The 26109-nt window shown below is 33.6% G+C and overlaps 1 protein-coding gene across 1 annotated transcript in view; it reads right to left on the bottom strand.

Annotated features, from left to right (window-relative positions):
* The window catches only part of LOC145664290 (organic cation transporter protein-like), a 284988-nt gene that overhangs the window by 30520 nt on the left and 228359 nt on the right, over positions 1–26109 (bottom strand). Inside the window, exons 8-9 of the mRNA XM_081730831.1 lie at positions 24823–24926; positions 18381–18595 (exon numbers count right to left, since the gene is read on the bottom strand). Coding sequence (XP_081586957.1) covers positions 18381–18595; positions 24823–24926 — 319 coding nt within the window. The remainder of the gene's footprint in view (positions 1–18380; positions 18596–24822; positions 24927–26109) is intronic.

Raw genomic sequence — 26109 nt, 5'->3', positions numbered from 1 at the left:
TTTTTATTTTCCATTATTACTATTTCTTATGCATATTATAATGTAAATCTTTTACTAAGAATAACTCTGTAATTAACTGAATGTTATCTTTGTTTAATAAAATGTTATATAATGTCCATGTAAATTCCCAATCATCAATTTCAGTATCACAATGCACTCTTGCAAATTCTTCATATAAATCATCAAAAGTTTGCCCGCTTACCATTGTACGCCATGCATTATAACATAACATATTATAGTCCGAAGTAATACAATCGTGTTCTTCTATTTTGCTCCTGTTTTGAAAACACCCATAACACAAAAGTTCTCGTGGTGGTTTCCAACGATCAATACACATTAATACACATTGTTCTTTTATAGAAAAAGAAGAACATTGATATTCGCAATTGTCATATGTATTTAGGAAACGACATTGGTACTCACAGTCTGGATTGTTGATACACATCTTTATCGTGCTCAAGATATGCTTCTCTTAAGTCAGAAATATGATAATCATTAAACGTGATTTCTTGATATGAATAATTAAATTTGTTTATAAGATGGGGAATAATGTTTACATCTATATATTTCACATGAATCTTTAGATAATGTTTTAATATTTGATCACGTGTTGATTTCTTGATTAGGAAATTCCACACAATAGTATTTAATTCTTCATCACTTTCACTTACACATTTATGATCAGTTTCTTTCTCACTACGATTCGCACAGCCTTCACAAAGTAATGGTTCAGAAAGTTTATATTTTTCTAGTAACTGTTTTACACAAACTTCATTTACTTCATTAGGAGTACAATCACACTTCACACCATTGAATATCAGAATATCATTAGAAATTGTATTTTGATTTACTACTACAACTTCCTCTTCAAAGGGTATTTCATTTGGGTATCTGAAATTTCGTCTATACACAGCATCGTTTATGGTAATTTCCTGTGTTGGATAAATAATCCTATATTTTTCAGCGTCTTCTTCAGGAATGTCAGGATCATTTGGATGTACAAGAATAATTTTCTTTTGTTTTTCAAGTTGAAAACGTTTTTCACGCGGTGAAATGTATTTAGATTTTACACATTCACTTTGCAATAAAGAAAGATTGGTTTCAATTTCACCTTTTCGTTTTTTATTATTATGAGATGAAGAACCAGAATTTGTTTTTTGCTTTTTTAACTGCGGAAACAGATTGCTTTTGACTGTACATTGTAACAACGTATCACTTCCTTTATATGATTTACTACAGCTATACGCATGCGCGCTTTTATATTATATTGTGACATGCGCGAAGACCAAGTACAAGTATACATACACATCTGACATGCGCGAAGACCAAGTACAAGTATACATACGCATTTGACATGCGCGAAAATCTAGTACGAGTATGCGCACGCATAGAATTTATATTGTTATGTCTAAATACATCGTGAAAAGAAATAGGTGTGATTATATAGTTTTTTCATACCATTATTATTATATCATTAGAACATTTATATGTAATAATAGACATGTACGTGATTTGTTAAGGATGAAATTAATAATAATATTAACAATTTCATACTTTGTAACTCATTTACTAACACTTAGTGTTTGCTAAAGCAATCTTGGTACAAACGATATATATATTGAAAAATAAATAAATAAATAAATAAATTATGATATCAGAGAAAACAAGATTGGATTTTAATTCATGTGCTTACAAACTTAGTAATTCAGATAGTTTGTTTAAAGACTATGTGAATTCTTTCCTTCAAATGAAGCAGGAATCTTCAGGATTTCCTGTTTGGTGCAAAACCAAAGGAGACAAACAAAAATACATTAAAGAGTATCATGCCCATGAGGGCATTCAATTAAATCATAGCAATATCAGGAAGAACCCAAGATTGAGGTATATCTCCAAGATATTCCTCAATTCGGTTTATGGGGAAAATGTGGACAAAGAACGGACTTGTTGCAATTTGTGATTGCATTATCTATGGGCACAACAATACGAAGTACAAAGCGTATTACCCATTGGAGATAAACATCTTATTCTTACGTATCACAATACATAGAATAAGAACAAACCATGGAAATTTTCAAACCTTGTTCTTGTGGCATTCAATACGTTATGGGTACGGTTAAAACTGTATGACCTATTGACTGCTGTAGGACCTAAAAATGTTTTGTACTGTGACACGGTCAGCATAATGTTTGTACAACACCATGATGAGAAATTTTCGCTTACATTAGAGCCCTACTTGGGTGAACTAACCAACGAAGTAAAAGAGGAGTGGGAAATAGACAAATTTATAGGTTTTTATTATTATTATTATTTCAATAGAAGAATACATTATTTTGATTACAGATGACTTCTACAAGTGAAAACGAACTAACCCAACTGTTAATCATGGCAAAACGTTTCGGATATGAGGCATCCGAAGTTGTTTACTACAGATGGAAAATGATAGTAGATAAATTTCATAGCAATGGTTACATGTACGTAGTTTTGAGTAGAAACGAATTTTTTTGGAAGCGTTTGGTGAATAGTTATCATTCTAAGGGTGTGCGTGTACCCAATGAAAAATATTATCAAATGTTAACAGAGTTATTAAAACAATTTAAAGGAAGACAGGATGTTATTTTGACAAGCTGTGAAACCACTGCTGATATTTCTGATTTATACCGAACAGGGTTCTTTCGAGAGGATGATATAAAAAATCAGGATTCTAAAAAGTTAAGCAGCATGTAAAACAGCTCACTTATTTGTTAAGGACAATGCTAAACTACTATTAGGCAAGCTTACCACGACCAAGTTTTCCTAGTTCTGGGGAACCTAAGAACTAAAATGGGTTTTTTCAAGAAGTACCTAAGATAATGGATGCATCAGAATTTGAAATAGTAAAGAGTATATCATAAACATATGTTTACTTTGGGTTAAAAGGGGCAGAAATAACCATTAAGTGTATGAAATCGAAGAAGACCAGGAAAAATATATATACGAAATCTGTATGATTTCGGAATGACCCATACAATAAAGGGATGTTGACAAGAACATCTATATAGGAATAACTATCGAGAGCACTACCTTAAACTTAAAACAATGTACATAACATGACGTCCTAAAAAAGGAATTGAACCCGGAGGTCCTCTTCTCCATAGTGGAAAATACCCTCAATAGCAATGAGAAAATTTTAATCGAAGGTGCATCTCCGTAAAGGAAGAGGAAAAAAAGTGGATTGTAAGATCCACATTGTTAATCCACGCAAGGGAAGGTGTCGAACCCGTGGATCGGGCAAATATGAGGAATATACAACTCTTTTGGAAAAGTGTACCATCCCATTAAACAAGCACATATAATGTCTTTCTAAGACTATCATCCTCGAAAAGGCTAGGGCCGATCAAAATCGCTTTCAAGTATACAAGTTAAAAAAACAATCCTGAGCGATTGTTGAAGCAGACTAAGGATTTGTGTGATGATGCTAATGTTACTATTGAGCATCGAAATGGATGTACTATTAATGATGTGAAAAAATTTCAACAATACCTGACACCCAAGTACCAAATCATTGTCTTTGAAAAGAAACTTAATAGTCGTGAATTTTATGTGATATATTCAGAAATAAAGGGTGGTAAGCAAATATATTTACTGTACAAAGATAATTACTACCAATTAATAACTAGTGTACGTAAACTTTTGCTAGCCAAAGGCTTTTGCGATTATTATTGTTGCAAAAAGTACAATAAAAAAAATCTCCGATTTATTATTATTCAGCAATATGAAGCTTGTATAAAGTCTTCATTTATTCAGCAATATGAAACATCTTTCATTAGTTTATATTGGTTTTTTTTTACACAAGTTTTAAAAAATTTGTATTGTGTTAATTAGTTTTCAACTCATACACATAAATATTTGAAGAAATGTTTAGTATGATAGCACTGCACTGCACTACACAGTAAGTATTTTTTCTTAGATATTTACTTGAGTAAAATTTACTTGTAACGTTCACAGAAAAAAAAGCATGGCAAATTGTACCATTTTACAGTTTGTACATGTAATATACCTACAGAAGAGTAACATTTTCATCCATACGTCTTCATATTTTTTCAATCACAACCACTATCACTATCACGTTGGTTTTTATTCCAGATTAAGAATTTCTTAAAATCTTTCTGCAAAAATATTTCTATCAGTTGATTAACAAATGTATCATTATGAATGGCATCATCATATATATGAAAAAACTGTTCTAATTTATTAAAAGTATTGTCGTGCATTTTTTGAAACGTATACCAAATTTCGTTTTGTGTGTCCATATCCATAATAACACCTAGTACTTTTGTTTTCAATATATTTTTATGTAACAGAATACAGTCATGGTTTATTGCGTCTTTCAATCCATGTGCACACCCACTGCAAAGAAACATACTTCTTCTTTTAGATTCCCACATTTGAAAAGCATTTATTAAGCACTGAATGGTTATGTGAATATTATCGCAGAAACAGACCAATACGTTTTCAGCATTAGACATTTTTCAGTTCGACAGAGTAAACGAATTATATAATAGTTCACAACGTAGTTGCTCTTACGACTTTCTATTTTTAAAAACGAGTGTTATTTTAAATAACACGAACGAATAAAATAATCACACTGTAAGTGTTCTGAGCTTGTGTACCAAGCGAAATAATAAAAAAGATACAATCCAATAAATAAGTTGAATTTGCTACGCAAATGAACCACTAAAATAAAATAACACGAACGAACGAATAAAATAATCACACTGTAAGTGTTCGAGTAATTTATTACGAGAGGATAAATTAATATGAAGCGATCAAACTAAAATAAAAAAACACTAGCCACAAATATCTTCATTGACCACCATACAAAGAAGAAGAAATCTTTTCATCGACTACAACCAGTACAACAATATTTATATGTCGCTTTCTTAACCGCGGTATTTATACTTTTCACCGTGGGATGTAATGACATGTTTGAATTAACCAATGAAAACAGGTTTGAACAAGTTTAAGGTAAACCTCAAACTCATAGTTTCCACCCCCTATTAGTTTTAGATACTATTCTTTTATCCAAATTAACTTGAATATTTCATCTTTGCATCAGTTTTACAAGCGACAAAGTCAGACCGTTTACTGCGCGTGCATGAATTTCTATATATTCACATTGAAAGCAATAATTAGAAATCACTATACCTGAACCCCAATAGCTCCTTTGTATTTACTTGTTTTTTAATTACCCTGTTGGATTCCAACGTATCGATAAATAATAATGCTTTTTAAATCCTTTTTTTTTAAAATATACTTTTGGTTATTTTACATTTAAGACATGGTGGATTACTTCCTTTTGTGACAACTTTTAGCAACGAGTGGTGCTATCTTATCTACAGAATACTCCACAATTGAAAAATTTATTACTGTTGTTACCATAAGACAATAATTATTGAACTTTCGCTAAATATGTTTACAGATAAAGTATTGCGTACAATAGGGAGGAACAAAATGCTATCGAAAATTCGCCAAATGTTAAGGATTCTTGTAGACAATCCATGTAGTAAGTTGTGAATATATGTTAAAACTGAAGCCTATATTATGTATTTGATCAGTGCTAAAAATTCCTGTGAATTTTCATTAGGTATGCTATATGTTAAAAGCTTAGGAAAGAAAAAAAACTAACACCAACTTTTGCAATGGCAAAGGAGAATAAACTGTTTCACAAACTTCTTCTTCTTATGTCTGAAGTTTCATGAAAGTAAAATTTATTTATTTGTACAAGTAATCACTGATTTATTTCCTATTTATCTGTATTCATTTTTCATGTCTATATGACATATATTCAAAGATCATTTACTTATTTAAACGGGTGTTTATATCAATGCGTTAGGTTATATATCTCTATTGTATTGAATTAGATTCAATCTCCCAACATGTCCCTCCTCCTCTTTGCTAAACAGATAGCGTCCATGTTATCGGTGGTGACAAACCATAGTCATGTAGAAAATCATCATCATTTTATTTACACTTTTCTTCACGAACAATAACTTTGTAAGATTATATAAAATACCCATTACTGTTCAAAGGGGAGGTCAACTAAACTTAATCTAACAGCTTTTCCTATCATTTCATTTTAACCACTTGTTTTTTTTTTAAAAAAAAGAAGGCCAGTAGAAACAATTTTCAGTTCAAGTTCCTGAAAACAACCATCTTTTAGTATGTATTAATCTTACTTATTTGACACACAGTTGTTCATTAATTTTACTTATGTACTGTTCAAAACAGAAAAGATTTGTTCAAAGATTTGATAATAAATCTATAAGTACGTTAGCCATAGTTCACTATTGTTTTCTTATTGAGACCAAACTTTTATTCTTTCATAACAGGTCCGTCCCATGATTCACATTCAATTTTAACACTTTTGAAAATACAATTTCCTTGAGCATCCAATAAAATAAAATAAAATTATATGGATTACTATGCTGACAAAGTTTCAATGTTTAGTTTTTCAGTGCTAGTTGGTTTCTACAGTTAGACTTTTCTTCATTAGGTATTCATTTATCAATATAGGATTATAATGGCTTAATGATAAAGCAGTCATTTTCACTGCTTAGGATTCCTGGTTCAATTACCGTTTACATCAATTATTTCATTTGTCATAGCGGAGCCATAAGGGCTCAGTGGTAAAGCGTTCATTTCCACTGTTTAGGGTTTTTGGTTCGATTACCGCTTGCATCAATTATTTCAACATTTTTATGACAACATTAAGTTTGGATTTATTTCTTATAAATTGTGCTGAACAAACAACATGTTCTCCCACTTCTTTTTCTTCATTCCACCAATTTCATAACCTTTTCTAAAGTGATCCGACATAATCGTGGGACTCACAGATTTCATTTATTATTCAAAATAATTTCATAATTAAGCGTACACAGATACCATAGTAAGTAAGTAAGTAATTTTTTTATTTCTAAGAAACAATTTGCTATTTAATCTTTACATTTATTCAGAGTTCGATTCCATGCTGCACAAAGTATCTAAACTGAACTGAACTAAAGTTCTTTTGTCTTTGGGGATTGCTATGGGTTAGTGGTTACCTTCAGTGCTTGGGGGTTGATCCTAGGATGCTCCAATTATTTGAACATTTTATGACAAGTATTTGTGTTTCTCATGGCCGCTTTTTTATAAAGTGTCTAAGAGACAACAAATCTTCATGACCTAAGTGTATGGGACTCCATTTCATCCAAATAGATAATGGTATGCCAATTAACATATATGTCATTCTACAGTGAAACCCTTTATCTATATTTACCTTAAATAGTTGGATATTATTCTGTTTTTGCACAAAATTTTATATACAATACCGCGGCTCGCAAATCCACAGCTTCAAACCCAAAAGAAATACCTAGTTAATTATTCAAGGAATAAAAAACTGATTTTATTGTATGTTCCCTGCTACCAACTACATTTTAGTGTTCACAGAAGAAAAAAGTATTCAAATTCTCTATCTTGTCTCCATAAAATAAGTTGCTCCGAGTAATTTATTAGGAGAGTATCTTTTTATTCTCTCACATATTCTTCGAACATCTTATACAAGTGAGAGAATAAAATAAATGCATTCAGTCATCTTAAACGGATTTAATCAAAAAGTAAAAATTCAGACTTTTCTTTCAGTATACTATCATTTAATAGCAACAACTAATTAGTAAACGAAAATGTTGTTGTTTTAATTCTTATTTATGGACACCAGCAAATATCTCATTAAGCTTGTTTCACCCTACAACTATGTATTTTGGTTAAAAATAAAAGAAAAACTCAAGTACAATTTGATATTAAAGGAAATCAAATTAGTTATAATTAAAATCTTTTTCAATTGAAACTGTTAACTAAATAGTGCAACGTACTGAAAAGCATAAAGATTTTTTTTCCTGGGTTTTTAAAAATTCTAACAACAATTCTTATTCTGAAAATATCTTTTCTATGCTTCGAAACGTTACTGTTAATAAAAGGTATCTATAAGTTCAATATGACACGGAAAAAAAAAGTTAGACATTTTTATGACCTTTCTTAGGTAGGTTTTAAAAATTCAAAGGAAAGGAAACTCAAAATTTACCCATTCACCCAAAAACATGATTTATTTACATTATATTTACAACTATTTACAAAATTTTAGAGCCCCAAAATTACCTCCCCTCCCTCCCCTTCTTCTTCCTGATCCATTTCTTCTTCTTCTGCATCCTTCTGTGCGTCTTGCTTTTCTTCTTCTTTTTCCCTCATCCGTCCCTCTAACTCCCACTGTAATCCTAATATCTCCTTCACCCGTTGTTTTTCCTCCATATCATGTTTAAAAATTAAGCTTGCGAGGTCGAAATTTTCACAGGTTCTACATATGTGCCACCTTTCTCGCAGTGGATTTTTTGGGCACTCGTGTGAAAAATACGGCGTAAATTTAAATTTCTCTTTATCTTTTCTACGCTCTTCCATGTAAAAATCAAATGGCGTATATTCCTCAAAAATAATTTCGGCCATTGTCTTCTGCAAAATAAAGAAAAGTATTATTAGTACAACTTATTTTCACCAGAATGGAATCAATTATAATCAACACTAATAAAATTCTATTATTCTAATCACAAACTCAGTTACATTGTTTAACTTGAACAACTTATATATATATAATTTTAAAGGGGTTAACTTCACAAAGATTTGACCGACATGTAAGAAGTTATGTTTGGTTTCCGGTGTGGATTTTATGATTCCAATTAGTGCTAAAAAAAAATTTTCCAGGAGCAAAGTTTAAAGTTTTGTTTGTGTTTAATTTTCAGTTTTTTTTTGTTCTGAAAAAACCTATAAGAAAAATATCACTCTTAAATCATGTCTAGTGTTCCTGTGTAGCCTAACATAGTGATTAACGCTAATAATCACGCTATTGGTACAAACTGTCCCGGATTTAATTTCCGGTGGTGGTAAAATACTAGTTTCATATAGCCATGCTACTGAACAAAACAGTAAACTTAAAATCAATTCATTTTATGTAAGTACACGTCTCATATACCCATACTACTGAACGGGATAGCAAACTTAAAATCAATTCACTTTATGTAGGTATACGTCTCATAAACCCATACTACTGAACGAAACAACAACAAACTCAAAATCAATTTAACTTAGGCAATAGCATACGTCTCGAAGTTTTCAAGTTTATTTTCCAATAATTGTTAGTTAATAGGTTCATGTTTCATATACTAATGCTGCTGAACGCCTTGGTTAACTGAAATTAAGCTACTATTATTAAATCTTACAGTATGCTCATATATTTTAATAAATGCTGCTAACAAACACGAATTCAATTTCCGGTTGTATCCTAAAAGTTTCACGTTAAGGCTGACGCATTTTGTTAAAATGAATCACAATTTAATTTGTAATGGTTCGACATGTTCTAACCCCTTAATGCTTTTGCCTTTGGTGCAAACAAAACCATGTTACCATATTCACTAAAGTTATCATCATCATCTTTACTGCAAACATATTTACCATCTCATCTACAAATTTCGCATGTCATAATTTTTTTAATGTTATTGCCTTTCGTGCTAAGACGTACAATTTTAATTCCCGTGCAGGTCTACCCGCATAAACAAAGTCACCTTAACAACGGTGTGCGGATTTAATTTCCGCGTAAACCTAACACTGAGGTACGAGTTTAAATCCCGGGCAAGCCTACGCGCTTAAAAACAAAGTCATCTTAACAGTGGCGTGCGGGTTTAATTTCCGCGTAAACCTAACAATGGTGCGTGGGTTCAAATTCCGAGCGGACCTACGCGTATAAGCAAAGTCACCTTAACAGCGGTGTTCGAGTTCAAATCCCAGGTGCGCTTACGCGTATAAACAAACCACTCTTAAATGCCCTACAGCAACAACGCTGCAAAGGGTCGGAAATTAATTTTCAATAATAAGTATTATATTTAATCTCGGGTTTTATTCAATGTTACTCCAATCCAGTTAGCTATAAAATATTCTCCCACATTCAAATGTATTTTGCAATATTTGAATATATCTTTCACGCCATTTCCCTCAAAATATGACGGACTAAACAAATTAAGTTATTTTTTCACTGTATATAAATCAAATTTCCACCCAGACAAACTCAAACAAAGTGATTATTAAAAATAAAATACGTTCGCGTCATATAAGCATTGTCTCTAGTTCAAACCTTGAATCGGTCATAAATAAACAAACGAAATGTATATCAGTTTTCTTATGCATCTCTATATCAATTTTAAACTTATAAATATTCTTTCAACAAGAAACAAAAATAAGATTATGTATGTGTTTTCAATAACCATATTAAAACAATAAAATTACATTTCTTCTTCTATACTTATTTTTTTTCTTTCTTTCATCGAATAACCCCATACTAATTATTATATAATTCTCTTCAATCATTTGTTTTCATTACTTTAATACAAAATCAACTATAATAGAAAATTGTGGTTCTATGCCATCTGTCGGAGAAATTTTAAATTAACTTTAGTTTAGTTTAAGCCGTGTGCCGTGTTGACGTATTTATTATTAGTCCTGAATATATATTTATATTTTAAAGGTAAAGTATAATATATATTTCTTTTTAGCCATTAAATACTACTGATAGCATTAAATAAGTACCCTTCTTACAGTTGTGTTCTGTTAATAAAACATAATTTGTGAGGGCATAGTTGATTCTTCTTCTATCAGTAAACCACCAAACGTTCATTATATTACAAATCCCTAAGGGGAACCCACCAACACATATGACCCTTCAGTTGAACATAATTATCATCATTATGTTATTACCTATTCAGAAAAACCCGTAATTGTAAGAACTAACTAATGGGGAACTTTAACACATGTCAATGTATATGGTAAAACACATAATTCTCTTTTTGCTATAATATAATACTCTTTAAATCTAAGTAAGCCTGGGGGCCGCGGTGGCTCGGTGGTAAAGCGTTCACCTTTGGTGTTTGGGGTTTCGGGTTCGCACCAAATATTTCAACATTTTCATGACAAACATTGTTTGGATTTATTTTTTATAAATTGTGGTGGACAAATATCGTACATATGAAAATTTCTCTTGGTTCTCCCGTTTCCACCCGCTTCCTATATACTTTTAAGAGCTTATTTTAGCTCCCATATTTAGTTCAAACACCTTATTTTTTAACAACGAGTTTGCACAGCAAACGATTTATTTTGCAAGTTCGAAAATACAATTTGCTCCGACTAATTTATTAGGAGAATATAAAAATAAGAAACGAACCAAAAAATAATCACCGTCTCCTTTAGCCTAGCCGGCATAATTGTGGGGACTCAAAAATTTCTAAGTAATCCTGTGACTGGGACCCGCCAGTTATACTGTTATACTGCAAATAGGACTACATAATTTCCTTGTAATACAATACTGTTTAAATCTAGAGGAACCCATAACTAAGGGGGGACGGGCCCCCGTTACTTGTAAAAATATACTACAAATAGTCGTACGTAATTCTCTTTTGCTATAATACTGGTAAATTTAGGCAATCTATCTGACAGGCAAAAACCACTTAGTTGGAGGGATATAGTACAAATAGGACTACATAATTTCATTTTTTGCTATAATACTGTTTAAATCTATGTTGGTCTATCTGAGAGGCAAAACCCCCTCGTTGAGGGACATGGCACAAATAGGAGTACATCATTTCAATTCGCTTCATTATAATACAATACTGCTAAAATCTAGAGGAACCCATAACTATGGGGGAAGGGCCCCCCCGTTACTTGTAAAAATATACTACAAATAGTCATACATAATTCTCTTTTTGCTATAAGATAATACTGCTAAAATCTAGGCAATCTATCTTGCAGGCAAGACCCCCTCGTTGAGGGACATGGCACAAATAGGAGTACATCATTTCAATTCGCTTCATTATAATACAATACTGCTAAAATCTAGAGGAACCCATAACTAAGGGGGAAGGGCCCCCCGTTACTTGTAAAAATATACTACAAATAGTCATACATAATTCTCTTTTTGCTATAAGATAATACTGCTAAAATCTAGGATCGCCTATAACTAATGGGCCCCGCCAGTTATAGCTACGTAATTTTCCTTTTGCTTCGCGGATATACAACAGGTTTTCAAGTCAAAAGACAGTGTTCAATAACCAATGTACTTAAGGGGTTCCGTAAATTTTCTTTCTTAACATTAAAGCTATTGTATGGGTTATGTGGCTAACATTCAGTAATATTTACTATTAAAACACGATAATGTTGGGGGAAAAGCGCTCCCCCCAAGACTAAAACATTTCTTTCTTTCTGCAAATACTCGTCTTAGTTCAAACATTTGCCTTCCTAAAAGATTATCAGCTATATTACCAAAGCGTACTTTTATGCCATCTATTGGGAAATGAGCTTACTTAAACAGTTCAAGTCCCATCTGTACAACATACATATATATATATATTAGGTATAACTGATTTTAAAGTAATCGATATAACAGTTAAAAAAAATCGTAACAAATGAATCAAACATATTGTAATTAAGCATCCTATAATTAAGCAAATAAAACTCTACATGTAAATGGTCCGTCTTTAGGCCTTTTATTTGTAGGTTCACACTACAAGTGTTCTGAGCTTCTCATTTTAAAACGAGTGTTATTTTAAATAACACGAACCAATAAAATAAAATAACACGAACGAATAAAATAATCACAAATAAATTTGTTCAGAGTATAACATACGATCCGTAAAAAATAATAATAATAATAATAATAATAATAATAATAATAATAATAATAATAATAATAATAATAACTTTAGTAATCGAAAATCGCAATTACATTTCAAGCGTTTTCAGTATATCGCAAAGCTTATCCTCTTGCATAATTACAAAAAATGGTCGTAGGTTTATTTCCCGGATAATGTTTCTCAGAAGCAACTCGTGTAGTTTTTCAATAATTATTCAAAAAAAAACTCATTATTATAATTAAGTGAATAATACATGGCATTTAAAAAGTTCTCACCTTAAAAAATCAGAGTTCGTTCTGTTAAATCACTCACAAAAAGTTCAACACACAAAAGATCAACACACACACACTATGGAACTGTGTAAAAACAATAATAACAAACTTTATTTCAATACTATATATATATATAAGGATTTCATTATGTCCCTCCCCCAAGCATCATGTTTTCAACCCGATTTCATTAATTATAAATAAATAAATAAGGTCATCATAGCCGCTAACATCGTTTATTCATTCATTGCCACAGCGAGAAATCTAAAAATTTCTTATTTTCAAGTTCGTCAACCGCTGGAGAAATCTCATTCAGACAGGGTATCGAACGATCGACATTTGAGGCTTGCAGCTATATACGGATCTCATCTAATTAAGGAAAAATGCTTACATGTTCATCAGATATTAGATATTCTGCCAAAAATCAGATATTGCCACAAAAATACATTCACGTGTTTGTCCCAAAACATCTTCTAAAGGGGGAAGAAACATCGAATTTCTATCTGTCTTCTTCATCACTGCCGATAAGTATCGCAGTAACAATCATCGTTAATGGAAAAATATTTCAGTATGTCATCAGTCAAAGTTCCAACAAACAAGGGGAAAGCGTCTAAGGTTATTCCAGTACAATCGGAAATAAAATTAGAAAGTGCATTGACACTCTATACATGCGTGTCACAAGTCATAGTTCTATCGGGAGCAAGGAGAAAGCGTGTAAGGCATTGACCCGGAAGTAATGACATTCTAAGCTAGTCTTCTGTAAGAGACGGAACAACAATCATTCGCTCCGTATTTCAAACTTGGCTGTAAACACGGAGTTAACTATAAGGAATAAAAAACGATGAATATTAAATAAATAAATAACCCATTCAAAAATCACACATCGTATTTTCCATATGTTTTTTTTTCTCGCCAATTTACATGTGAGAATTGCAATAATTCTCAGTACAATACAGCGTTCACCTCTGGTGCTAAGGGCCACGGGTTCAATTCCAATACAATGCAACGTTCACCAATAATGTTAAGGGTCCCGGGTTTAATCCCCGTACAATGCAACGTTCACCTCTGGTGCTAAGGACCACTGGTTCAATTCCAGTACAATGCACCGTTCACCAATAATGTTAAGGGTAGCAGGTTCATTTTCAGTACAATACAACAATCACCTCTGGTGCTTGGGGGTCCCAAGTTCATTTTCAGTACAATGCAGCGTTCATCACTAGTGTTAAGGGTTCCGGGTTTAATCCCCGTACAATGCACCATTCACCTCTGGTGCTAAGGTTACCAGGGTCATTTTCAGTACAATGCAGCGTTCATCTCTGGTGCTTGGGGGTTCCAGGCTCATTCTCAATACATTGCATTGTTCACCTCTGTTGCTAAGGACCAGGGGTTCAATTCCAGTACAATACAGCATTCATCTCTGGTGCTAAGGGCCCCAGGTTCGATCCCAGTGCGTATCACACATTATAAGTGTTCTCACCTTCTAATAAAAATGGTTTCCTCCCACTTTATGAGATTTCATAGAAATCGATCCATAAAATATATTAGGAAAATATCTTTTTATTCTCTCTCACATATTGCTCGTGTAATCTTTTATTCTCTCTCACATATTGTTCGTGTAATCTTTTATTCTCTCTCACATATTGTTCGTGTAATCTTTTATTCTCTCTCACATATTGTTCGTGTAATCTTTTATTCTCTCTCACATATTGTTCGAAACAAGTTTCTCTTTTGAATTTGCTAAGCAAATGAACCAATAAAAATATGGATTTAATTCAAATCAAACCAATTCAAATTTCCATTATTATTTTTAAAAATAACCAGTATAGAGTCTCTAGAGACACGCATACACACTCAAAAAAGACCACATGACCTTTCCATGTCAGCACAACTAAAAACAAAAATATAACAACTTTCTAACACACGTAAGCAGGTCATCAACCCATAATGACATACACGCCACCCCTCTGGCAACATCCATTAAAGAACCATGTTAGAACATCATTATTACGTAAAGTACCGTTAACATTCTTCCTTTCGGGTGGAAAAGTTCAGGCTCACCTACTTTCGACCACAAGTACAATACGTAAGATCAAGTGACTCAGTTATTGGTACAGTTGAGATGGATGGACTTCAAAACAATAGTGTGCAAGAAGCTAATGTTGCGACTAACTTAACGTGTTTCGTATTCCAAGGGCTAGGAACTCATTTCGCACTCCCCGTTCAATATTTTTTTTTTTTTTTTTTTTTACCAACGATGTAACTGGGACGCAACTTCATGAGCTTACTCTGAGAGTTATTACAAGCATAGAAAATTCTGGATTTAAAGTAATTAGAATTGTTACTGATAATCATCCCACTAATGTTAAAATGTTTGCAGAAATGTGTTAATGCGACGTTAAAGCACAAATCCCTCATCCTTGTGACCCCCAACGACCATTATTTCTATCCTATGACTACTGTCATATAATAAAAAATGTTAGGAACCGTTTTCTTGATTCCAAAAGAACTCTAACTAACAAAGGACAAGAAATTACTCCAAAGTATCTCAGGATGCTTTACGAAATTCAGAAAAAAGAAGTGTGGAAACCTGTTAGATTTTTATCAGAAAAACACCTAAATCCGAGCAATTTTGAAAAAATGAATGTCAAAAGAGCTACTCAGATTTTTTCAGAAGAGATAACAGCGTCTCTTAAAGTCCTGAAGGATCATGGGATATTATTCGGCATAGAAGGCTTCCAAACATGTGACGCAACAATTACATTCTTAGAAACAATGGAAAGATGGTTTAAGATGCACAATGTGAAGAACACGACGTACCATGTTCATTTGCGCGATGAAACATCAAGCACTTCTTCGAAATCAGCGATTCTAGGCTCGAGTGGCTAGAAAGAGACTTCCTCAATTACTTAAATGAGTGGAAAAACGCATGTAAATTCCCTAAGACGCAATTTCTCAGTAAAGCTACACATGATGCCATAGTATTGGCAACAAATTCTACAGTTCTTTGCGTAAGATACCTTTTAAGCTATGGATTTCATTTTGTTCTTACCAGAAAATTTTCAAGCGATCAGATCGAAATTTTGTTCAGTTCTGTAAGAAGATTTGGGGGAAGCAATGATCAAACAAATGCTGTTGTGGTTGTTCAAGCTATGCAAAAATTTCTGGCTACCGGAGTTATTGCTTCCTCTCAGAGCGCAAATGTCGCCGGCCCCCAAGAGGAAAGAGTAGATACCACTCTCTTTAATTACACAAGAAACCGTAAAATTGAAACCTCCCACACGGACAATGAAGAGAAGAACCTTCATGCTTTACTTCAACCTCAGTTGAAGTTACTTGAAAGCAGCAATATTGACTTACAACCGAAATTACAGTCAGCAACATTAGCCGTTATTGCTAGCTATCTTATAAGAACAGTGAAAGACAATATCAATTGCGAAGATTGCAAATCTATGTTCGTGTCGACAAGTTCTGGTCTTTCCATTCTACAGCTTCTGAAAAACTTAGATCATGGTGGTTATTTATTTCCCACTCCAGAGTTCTTGAAAGTAGTGTCTGCATTAGATCGAGCGGCTACAGCAGCAATTCCTCACGTTTATAAGCAGCAGAAACCTCTCCTCAAACTTAGAACTCTATTTGAACGCAGCTTGTGTAAGAATCCCAGCATGATCTGCAGGAACCCTTCTGCGGATGAAAATCACGTGAAGAAGTTGTGTAGTGTTATTTTAAATAAATTTCTGCGACCGTACATCAGTAATTATTGTCAAAATATAAATGAATTCCAAAGACTTTCGAAGCGCGATATTCGTACAAAGCCATTATCAAGAAAAGTGTTGAAAGTGTATCAACTAAATAGTATAGATGTGTTCCAGATATTAATTTCGTCTTCAAAAATATTCAGAGGGATTCAAGAGCGTTTTTGCACACCAAAACAGAATCTACAATAAAATAATTTATGCATACCGCGCTTTCGCTTTTGTAGTGAATTAAAAAAAAATGACTTTGTTCGAAACTCGTGAATTTTCCATTAAATAGTTCTTCCAGCTTAATTGGCAAATGTGTTCATAATTATATTATTAAACTGATGGATAATTTTGTGTTCTTTAACTGATGGACAATTTTGTGAATATTGTACAGTAGCAAGCAAGTTATATACTATAGTGTAGTGGCAAGCAAGATATATGTGAAGAATGGATCTAAGAAACGGAAACTCATCATGAGGTAAGCTCTTCAATAGTTGAAAAATTGTATCTCCTATTATTTATCTATTTATATATGTTGTCTGTACTTCTTTTATTTACAACTTTTGTAAGAGCTAAAAAAAAAAAAAATTAACACAAATACGCTGTGTGCGATCGAGAGTTAGAAAGCTCGAACGAAATCAGGGCGTGAAGGATGGCCGATAAGCAGCGCACCAAGCGGTCCGGCGCGAAACTACGATAGGACACTTCAGTATATGGGAATTGCGACGAATGACCAGGTCTTTTAAATATATGTAGGTCTAGCTGTAACTCACAAAATTCGGAACATAAATTCGTGAATTCTTCACACAATGCACAACACACTCTGTACTAAAAGCTACACACAATAACCGCTTGGTGGCTCCAGCAGTTATCTTACAGTGTCAGTCTTTAAATTTAGTGGATCCACTGTGTATGTAAATTCAGAAGTTATTGATAATGTTTGCTGGAGGACCGTAGCGAAAAGTGTACCGGCCAACCATATGTTACACATGTTCGATGAGCGACATATCCAGCTACTGTGTAGGCCAAGGAAACGGGTGTTCCTCGAAGTAAACTTGAACAGTATGGGATAGTGTCCGGGCATTGTTCTAGTGAAATATAGTGTCTGGAGTTGTGAGATGTTTGGGTAGCAACATAACAGTATAAAATGTGGTTATTGAGATATTGCCTAAAAATTAACTTTTTAGTTTTAATTTCTTTTTAATTAATATACTGTTCAAAGATAAAACATGTACTATTTGATAGATCCGATTGAGCTGATCAAAAAGATATCAATCGATAGACGACATCAAGCTGAACATGCTTGAGGGTAGGGTTGCCAACTAACCGGTATATTAGCGGCTAGTCAGTAGTTTTGTCAGGTTCAACTATATTTAAAGTTTTAAAATACAGTTATTCTTTCATCTGTTTTGAGGCCTATGAGCGTGTGCCGGTAATTTTATGTTTCAGAGTTGGCAACCCTACGCATATTGTTCAAGAAAATCAGAAAAACGAACTGTAGTGCCACTACAAAGTATAGTGTTTGTTTTGCTGGAAGAAAGTGTTATTTCTTTATGCACTGCATATGTAGCAAAATGCAATGTTAACCAACAGATTACCACACATGCGTATATGCTGTTTGTAATACCTCTTACCTTCTGGAATGAAAGCAGCTCCAATACAAGAGGCGCCACATATGAACAGGGATACAGACAGTGAGATTCTTCTCCCGAACTTATTCATGGCAAACCAGGCGAATGAGTAGCCTGGTATCTCCACAAGACTGACTAGAATAAAGTTCAGGTATTTATTTCCTCCGAGAGATGTAGAGTTGGTGGACAATCCATAGTAGACGAAGGAATTAACGATCCTGAAATGATATAATAAACTAGCATTCCACTTTCATTTTATCGTTGAACTAATGATCATAATAAATACGAGCTAATATCAAAAAGTTCGTGCAATCACCTAGAAGGTGACGAACTACGAAGCCTGTCTGACATGCATTTATAGTTAGGTCCTTGTATCCCTAACAGCCCAATTACATAGCAGGCATACGCCTATCATGCTCCCTCAGGTACATGGGAATGTGTCCAGGATGTGTCTTATATACTTCTGAGAAAGAAATCACATGAATGGCAGGTGATAGAGACAGTCTATGTCTGCCCTAGGCACATACCTGACATGTACCTGGGGAACGTGCGAAAATTACTCCTCCAAAATATGTTAAATCACCTATATGAGTTATTTGTTTACATTAATGTGAGTCTAAAAAATAGTTTTAAAAAGTCAAAAAAAAAAAATTGGTAGGCCGAGGGTGGGAACGAACCACCAAACGTTTGATTACTACAGTCGGCGAGAACTATCTTGGCAGTGACGTCAACGCTCTCAGTTGCAAGGCTACCAACTTACGTTATTTACAAATAGTGCTTAGATGGCACACTGAACGCTTCGCACGTCACGTCGTAACTACAGTTTAAAATAATGCTGGTAGCGAACTAGAGAGAATTTAGATACCAATGTATTTGAATAATACTAGCATATATATATATATATATATAATATATATATATATATATATATATATATATATATATATATATATATATATATATATATATATATATATGCATTGTTACGACAAAGAAAGAAAAAATAAGATTAGACCCTATATTTATGTCGTCAAACGACAATATCTTTCCTTTCAAAAAGCAGTTTTCTATTTCCAATAGATTTTTTTTTTAACCTATATCCAAACTTGCTCAGTATTTGTTGTAATGCCCACTCAGAGCCTTTGAAGTCAATGCTTTTCTTAAGTTCGCACAATAATTTATTTAAGGTGGCGACAATGCCTTAGAGACTGTGAATTGTTCTACGAACTGCTACTTCATCGAAAGAAACTAAATTTGTTTGTCTTTTCTGTGTATTTGGCCTTGCTTTACAGGGTGTTTCGACTTTACTCCTTCTCTTTCACAATTCGCCACACGGATCTCTCACTGAAACATGTTGCTCGGGAGGTTTCATGAACACTGTCAGATATATTATCGTTGCTGCAAGAAAAGTTGTAAACATTAAAAACAATGTCTCCTGCATCACAATGCAATGGCTTGCCCTTCTTTAAGGTACTATCACCCATTCTTATACACAAAATTTCGAGAACGAGAATAAAACAAAGGATTGACAACTTTCACTAGTCAGCACAGGCTGTACAGCCTTACAGAAAGAAAACACGCGCTTTTCAGTTCAGTTCATTTCGCTTTTGTTTTTTTTAATTTGTTTGTGTTTTCCTGGAAGTGCTGTTCTTATGTCCTATTGGTAAATGTTATACTTTTCGAAGCTACATTCACTAACCCCCACGCTCTGTTTCCGGGAACAGGAAACACGTTCACATATCATCCTCTAACTCAAGGACCGTAATAGGTAAAGACATGGGGGTTCCTTTAAAATAACCTTTGGACTTCCCTTCCCATTTCGTCCACTGCATATTTGTGTTTATCTTCAATAGAACGAAAGTTTGTAGCATGTTGAAATCTGAGTGTTGTTAGAACAGAATAAACATAAATGGCTATCATTTAAAATTATTTTCCACATACTTATAATATAAAATTCAAATATAAAATAACCATGTTCTTCATGAAAGTTATATAAATATAAAAGAAAAAAAAATGTAGCATTTATGTCTCCTCGAACTCCAGTTATCGTTATACAAAGATGACAAGTATATTTATCAAAAATGAATCTCCCATTTCGGTTCATTTCCTTTCGCTTTCCTGTTGTAGAGAACGGGGCGTGCTTTTAAGTTGATATTTGTGTTCGCGCATTTTCTCTTCCCTGGAATTGGACGTTGAATTGAACGAAGCGTCTGCTTTAACCAGTGGGGTGGTATTTGAGCAAGAGCGAAGTCTACGTCACTGAAAGGATAATTCTCGGGCATTGTAGACACGTGCTGTTCCTACTTGGCCACAAAGGCCACGAAGAAAACGTCGTTTATAGAGGGATAAATCCTTTTTTTTTTTTTTTTTTTTTTTAATTTGACTAATCAGAGTGGTCTTTTAACACTGTTTATTCGACGATAACCATTTGGGATCAAATAAAATCCGCTCGCCATGTAATTTTATAACAAAATGACGCGTGTCTTTTTACTTTATTTCATGGTTCTTCCATATTCACTTTCAAATGATCAGCGTCAGTTGGCATCTAAAAAATACAATTAAAAACAAAAAATACAGTACTTTATCCCTAACTGCATAAATAATTAACTGTTCACATATGTATGAAAGATTCATCTTACTTTTTATTCATCGGTTGTGCATCTCTTTCTTCTAAATTCATCTCCTAAATTTATTTGTTGCTTCTTTTTTCTAAGCGATTGTGTACTAGAAGGACAGAAATTGGAGAAGAAAGCGTGAGAAACCGTTGCATGTTACTGCGCATGAGCAAATGCAAACAGCTGACTGTCATTCGTGCGTCGGTGCAGATATCAATTATGTGTCATAAGTATCTGAAAACGTATGCACCTGAAGGAAGTACCTCGAACATGAAAGATCTTATGTCCCAAGTGACGACATAAAAACAAATGATTATCTCAGTGCGAAACTGAGCCAGGTACATAAATGCTACATTTGTGATACACAGTCGGAAATATCAATTGGGTGTAACAAGCACCTAAAACTTTAGGTAGCTGAAGAACATACTTAGCACATGAATATCATAAGTACCAAGTGCCGAGTACCTAAAAAGTAGCTGGGACACCTAAATGGCACATGCCTAGCATATCTTGTGCTGTTAGGGGAAGAGATTAAAGAAATCTGTGGGAATGAAATCTCATCTTATGAGATGGGATCCAAATGGAAACGGCAATTCCAAATTGGACACATGACCATCGCGGGAACCTCTAGATCTGGAAGACCATATTTCACTGATAATGTCACTTTGACGGAAAAAGTTGGGAAAATCATAATAGAAGATAACCAGGAGGATAACCATTGAAAGTGTTATCCGTGCAATAGGTATGAGTTATGGGTTTGCCTGGATTTCTTCTAGATGATTGCACAAAATTTTCGATAACCCCTCGTAAAATTCATTGTACTTCATGAGTCCTTCTTCGACCAGGCGTACTGTAATCGGATAATTTGTGATCTGCATATCGGGACCTATAACCGTTACTCAAATATCAAGTGTACAATACTTTCTCAGAAAACTAATCAACACTGAAAATGCTTACCTTTCCTTAAAGGGAGCTAAGCTTACGCAGGCAGCTAAGAGTACTATTGCCTGTTTCCAGTAGTTGGCAGCACTGAGCGTGCAGATCACACTACCACGACAGGAGAACTTGAAGAGCCACATCAAAGAACATCTTCAACCTGAATTTCGCATAATTAATGTAGGCAAATAAAGTTTTCTTCTTTATATTATTACTATTATTATTATTATTATTATTATTATTATTATTATTATTATTATTATTATTATTATTATTATTATTATTATTATTATTAGTGATATGTAGTATAATATTTCGTATGAATAACTTAAGCATTGTCACAAAATACGGTATTGGAAGTGAGTAATTTGAATGCCATAAAGAACGGGTGCCAAAAAAAAGTTTGGCTATACTATATGATACCTATCAACTAGGGGTGTTCGATAAGGCTGAAGACCTATCGAACTTCGGGAGAGAAAATTTATCGAGTTGTCATCGGTTACTCGAAACCGTTCGAGTATTTGAAATTATCGAAGTTTTGGGTATTATCGAAGTTTCGGGTATTATCGAAATTTCGAGTATTATCGAAATTTCGAGTATTATCGAAGTTTCGGGTATTATCAACGTTTCGAGTATTATCGAAGTTTCGGGTATTATCGACATTTCGAGTATTATCGAAGTTTCTGGTATTATCAAAAGTAGCGATGAACAGTTCGGTTCCTTCACTTCTCCAATGATTTATTCTTGGAGCCAAATTAGTCAAACAACTTTTTTTATCTGATAAGTTATTGCAAAGTTGTATTTGTCGAAAGCATATATAAAATTATTTTTCTGCCTGCCCCGTTATTGGCGCAATCGGCAAAGTGACTATTAGTAGACTAATGTTGTCCATTCGGGTGATGCATGTTTTCTCTTCGTCTTTCTCTCTTCTGACAGGCTGCAGATCTGTGGGGAAAAAACGTTTCCTTCACTACGTTGCTAAGAAGAGAAGTTTTAAAATGAACCTTCTGTATATATGTAATACATATTATACACAACTATGATAACCTCGAATACATCGTTTCTTTCGAACACTCCGATAATCCCGAACTTTTCTAAATATTCAAGCGACTCGACAAATGCGATCATATTGATATATTTCTGTATTTGCTGCTTTCAAACAATTCGAGATTCTCTAACAGTTCAAGTGTCTCGAAGTTGTCTAATGTTTCTTACATTTCGAGTGCCTCGAACACTTTGAGAGTCCCGAACATTTCGGGAGTCTCGATCATTTCGGGAGTCTCGAACATTTCGGGAGTCTCGAACATTTCGAAAGTCTCAAACATTTCGCGAGTCTCGAAAGTTCGATAGTTCGATAAAATTAAATTCTTTATCGGTGAAACGGTTTTGAAATTTTATCGAATTGTTATCGATTACTCGATTATCGGAACAACCCTATGATCAACTAGTTTTTGTCTTGGCTGAAACATTTGCTAGTGTAGAGGGAGGGAAAAACATCGAATTCTTCTAAGCCCACGAGTACTTACATACCCTTGTGAGCTAGTCAATATTTTTACGGATGCAAAAGCATTGCTTAATATTGCTAAACAGTAAGGTTAATTGTGGATAGAAGCATTTCCTCAGGATAACACTGTATGGCACATTTTGAAATTTGATGGGCAACCAATGGAATCATATTCTACAGTACATGATTGGCATATACTGAGAGGTTCATTGTCTCCATTGGCGAAGACACGGCACTAATATATTTGTCAAACTCAGAGCAGAGCATTGCTGTATGTGCAAGCATTCTACAGCTTTCGTCGTTTTTCTCGCTTTCACTAAAATGTACCATAAGGATTATTCGGGGGGGAATGCTTCAATTTTCAACAAAGATAATTAAAATAACCTTTGGGGGTTCTGCAGTTATATAGACCTACAACTAAATCGACTGAACCTTCAAGATCTAAGGATGCTAAAACATTAGAAACTTTGACTGGACCACTACAATATAACAATTAGTTGGCTCAGACGGAGCAAAGAAAAAGTTTTAAAATGATAGAAATCTCAACAACGACAATTTTTAATGCATACTTGTACTATTCGTAGATGTTGTGGTACTCTTAGGCGCCTAAATGTCCAAAAACACGCATTTAGATTATTTGTATAAAAATGTTCTTTACTTTTTCCCTATGGCATGTACTTCATTAGTTTGTACAGACACAGAATCATTGGAGCATAACAATCAAATAATATTTTGTCATGGTTTTCAATTTGTAAATAATAAATGCATATTTTTCTAGAGTACCTAGAATGTTAAATGCGTACTTGCAGCCGCCATTTCTCCTCGTATTAGATTTAATTATATTTCTCTATCGCAACACATACGCATGAGTCGAACTTTAAGTACATAACTAATGCGTACACATCGAAACAGGGGTGCCAACATAACGAGCTTGGGATACAGGTTGCATCCATGAAGATATTTGGAGAAACGTAATTTCTCATTGAAAAATGGCACAATCAAACTGAAGAATGACACAAATTTTGGGCATAAAAGGTAAATTTGGGAAGCAGAATCGTACATTTGTGAGCAGAATAGTAACTTTTGCAGAAAAATGGTAAAATTACAGGGAAAATAGTAAATTTATGGGGTTGCCCCAAGCCCTTTAGGGAGTGGGGCGCTCCTGTGTCAAGACATCTTATTAAGTGTCTATTATGGTATTTGAAATATATACTGTAGTTTGTTAAGAATTTCAAAATAAGCTGCAAATTATGCAATTTAGAAATTTCAAAATCAACAGTAAAATATACAAATAAGTGAATCTAGTTTGACAAATAACCCAATTTCAGATAAATATACACACGGTATTAAAGATATTTTGAATAATATACTAAAAACTAGGCTAACTTACCATATTACAAATAGAATTAAAGCTCGGAATAGAAGCCTTTGTGACTTAAATATCTGCAGGATGCCTGATTTTCTTCCTTCACCATCTGACGCAGAAAGTGTATCCTAAAAATAAATGTGCAAATGATTAGTAATTTTCTTTGTTTTGAACCCATTTGAACCCACAACTCATTAGAAATTACCTATTAGAAGTTTAGGTTAGAGCGGAGGGAAGACAGGATATGAGTAAGCTTTTTATTTCTGTTTCCATACTATTAGAAGACTTATTTTTGGTTACTCATGTGACGTTAAGTTTGTAAAGTAATATATATTTCTTTATTATAATATATATTGAGTGGATATATATTTCTTATCAGTAATATCAGTTTTCTATCTCTATATCTATATATGAAATTACAAATTTAATCGAGATTCTATATCACCACTCAAACAAATGAGTCTGCCATTTTTACCTTACAACAAAATAAATAAACTCCTCAAGAAAATAAATCGTCCGCTCGCTGTCGTCTAGGTAACAGGTTCTAAATACGATTGAGTTAAAATGAAAATTCAAGAAATTGATGGTGGATAAATAGTTTAATATAACTAAAATTCCTCTAATTTAGATATGGTGAGTGACTAGTAATTTTTAGATTCAAAAAACGTTATTTTACCCTTAAAAAGACAACTTTAATCTTTTGCTCGACTTCCAAAGAACTCATCGGGAAGGTAAAAGGAGCTCAATCTCTAATTTGAATATATCTAAAGTTAAACAATATTTTTTTTCTAAATTTCTTTGGGAACTGCGGTAATATGGAAACTAGTACTCTCCCTACTCTAGGCCCATATTCCTTGTTTTCAAAGACTATTAAACTTCATTACAGTAACAGTCTGGCCTACACTTGGTTTGGACTCTCAACACGCAGAGAAATCCTGATAGGAAACTAACTACAATCTTAAAGGATAGGAAAACTTAGGGAATTAGGAGTAGCAGCCGTCACTCATGGCCCAACTATTATATTACGTTTATCATTTAAGACTCTAGGTTAGAAAGGTAAACCGCACACTCTAGTACTTTCGTACATGAAAGTCGCAGTGTGAAAATAGAAACACCAGCCAGGCTTCACTACCGCCTGACTGTACGGGGATCGAACCCAAATCGCAACCTGGATTCAAAATTTACACGGGAAAAACCTCCAACACCTGGAGATTTCAAAAACTTAAGTGTCCTGGGTTCACTCTCTCCCTAGGATCACCCCAAGAGCAAATTACTTTTCACTCTTTCTAACCATTAAACTAGAGCTCAGTT

The sequence above is a fragment of the Thermobia domestica genome, chromosome 1 (assembly GCF_964235325.1).
Source record: "Thermobia domestica chromosome 1, izTheDome1.hap1.1, whole genome shotgun sequence".
Taxonomy (NCBI): domain Eukaryota; kingdom Metazoa; phylum Arthropoda; class Insecta; order Zygentoma; family Lepismatidae; genus Thermobia; species Thermobia domestica.
Note: the sequence above shows the minus strand (reverse complement) of the source record. Positions and strands in the feature narration are given on the sequence as shown.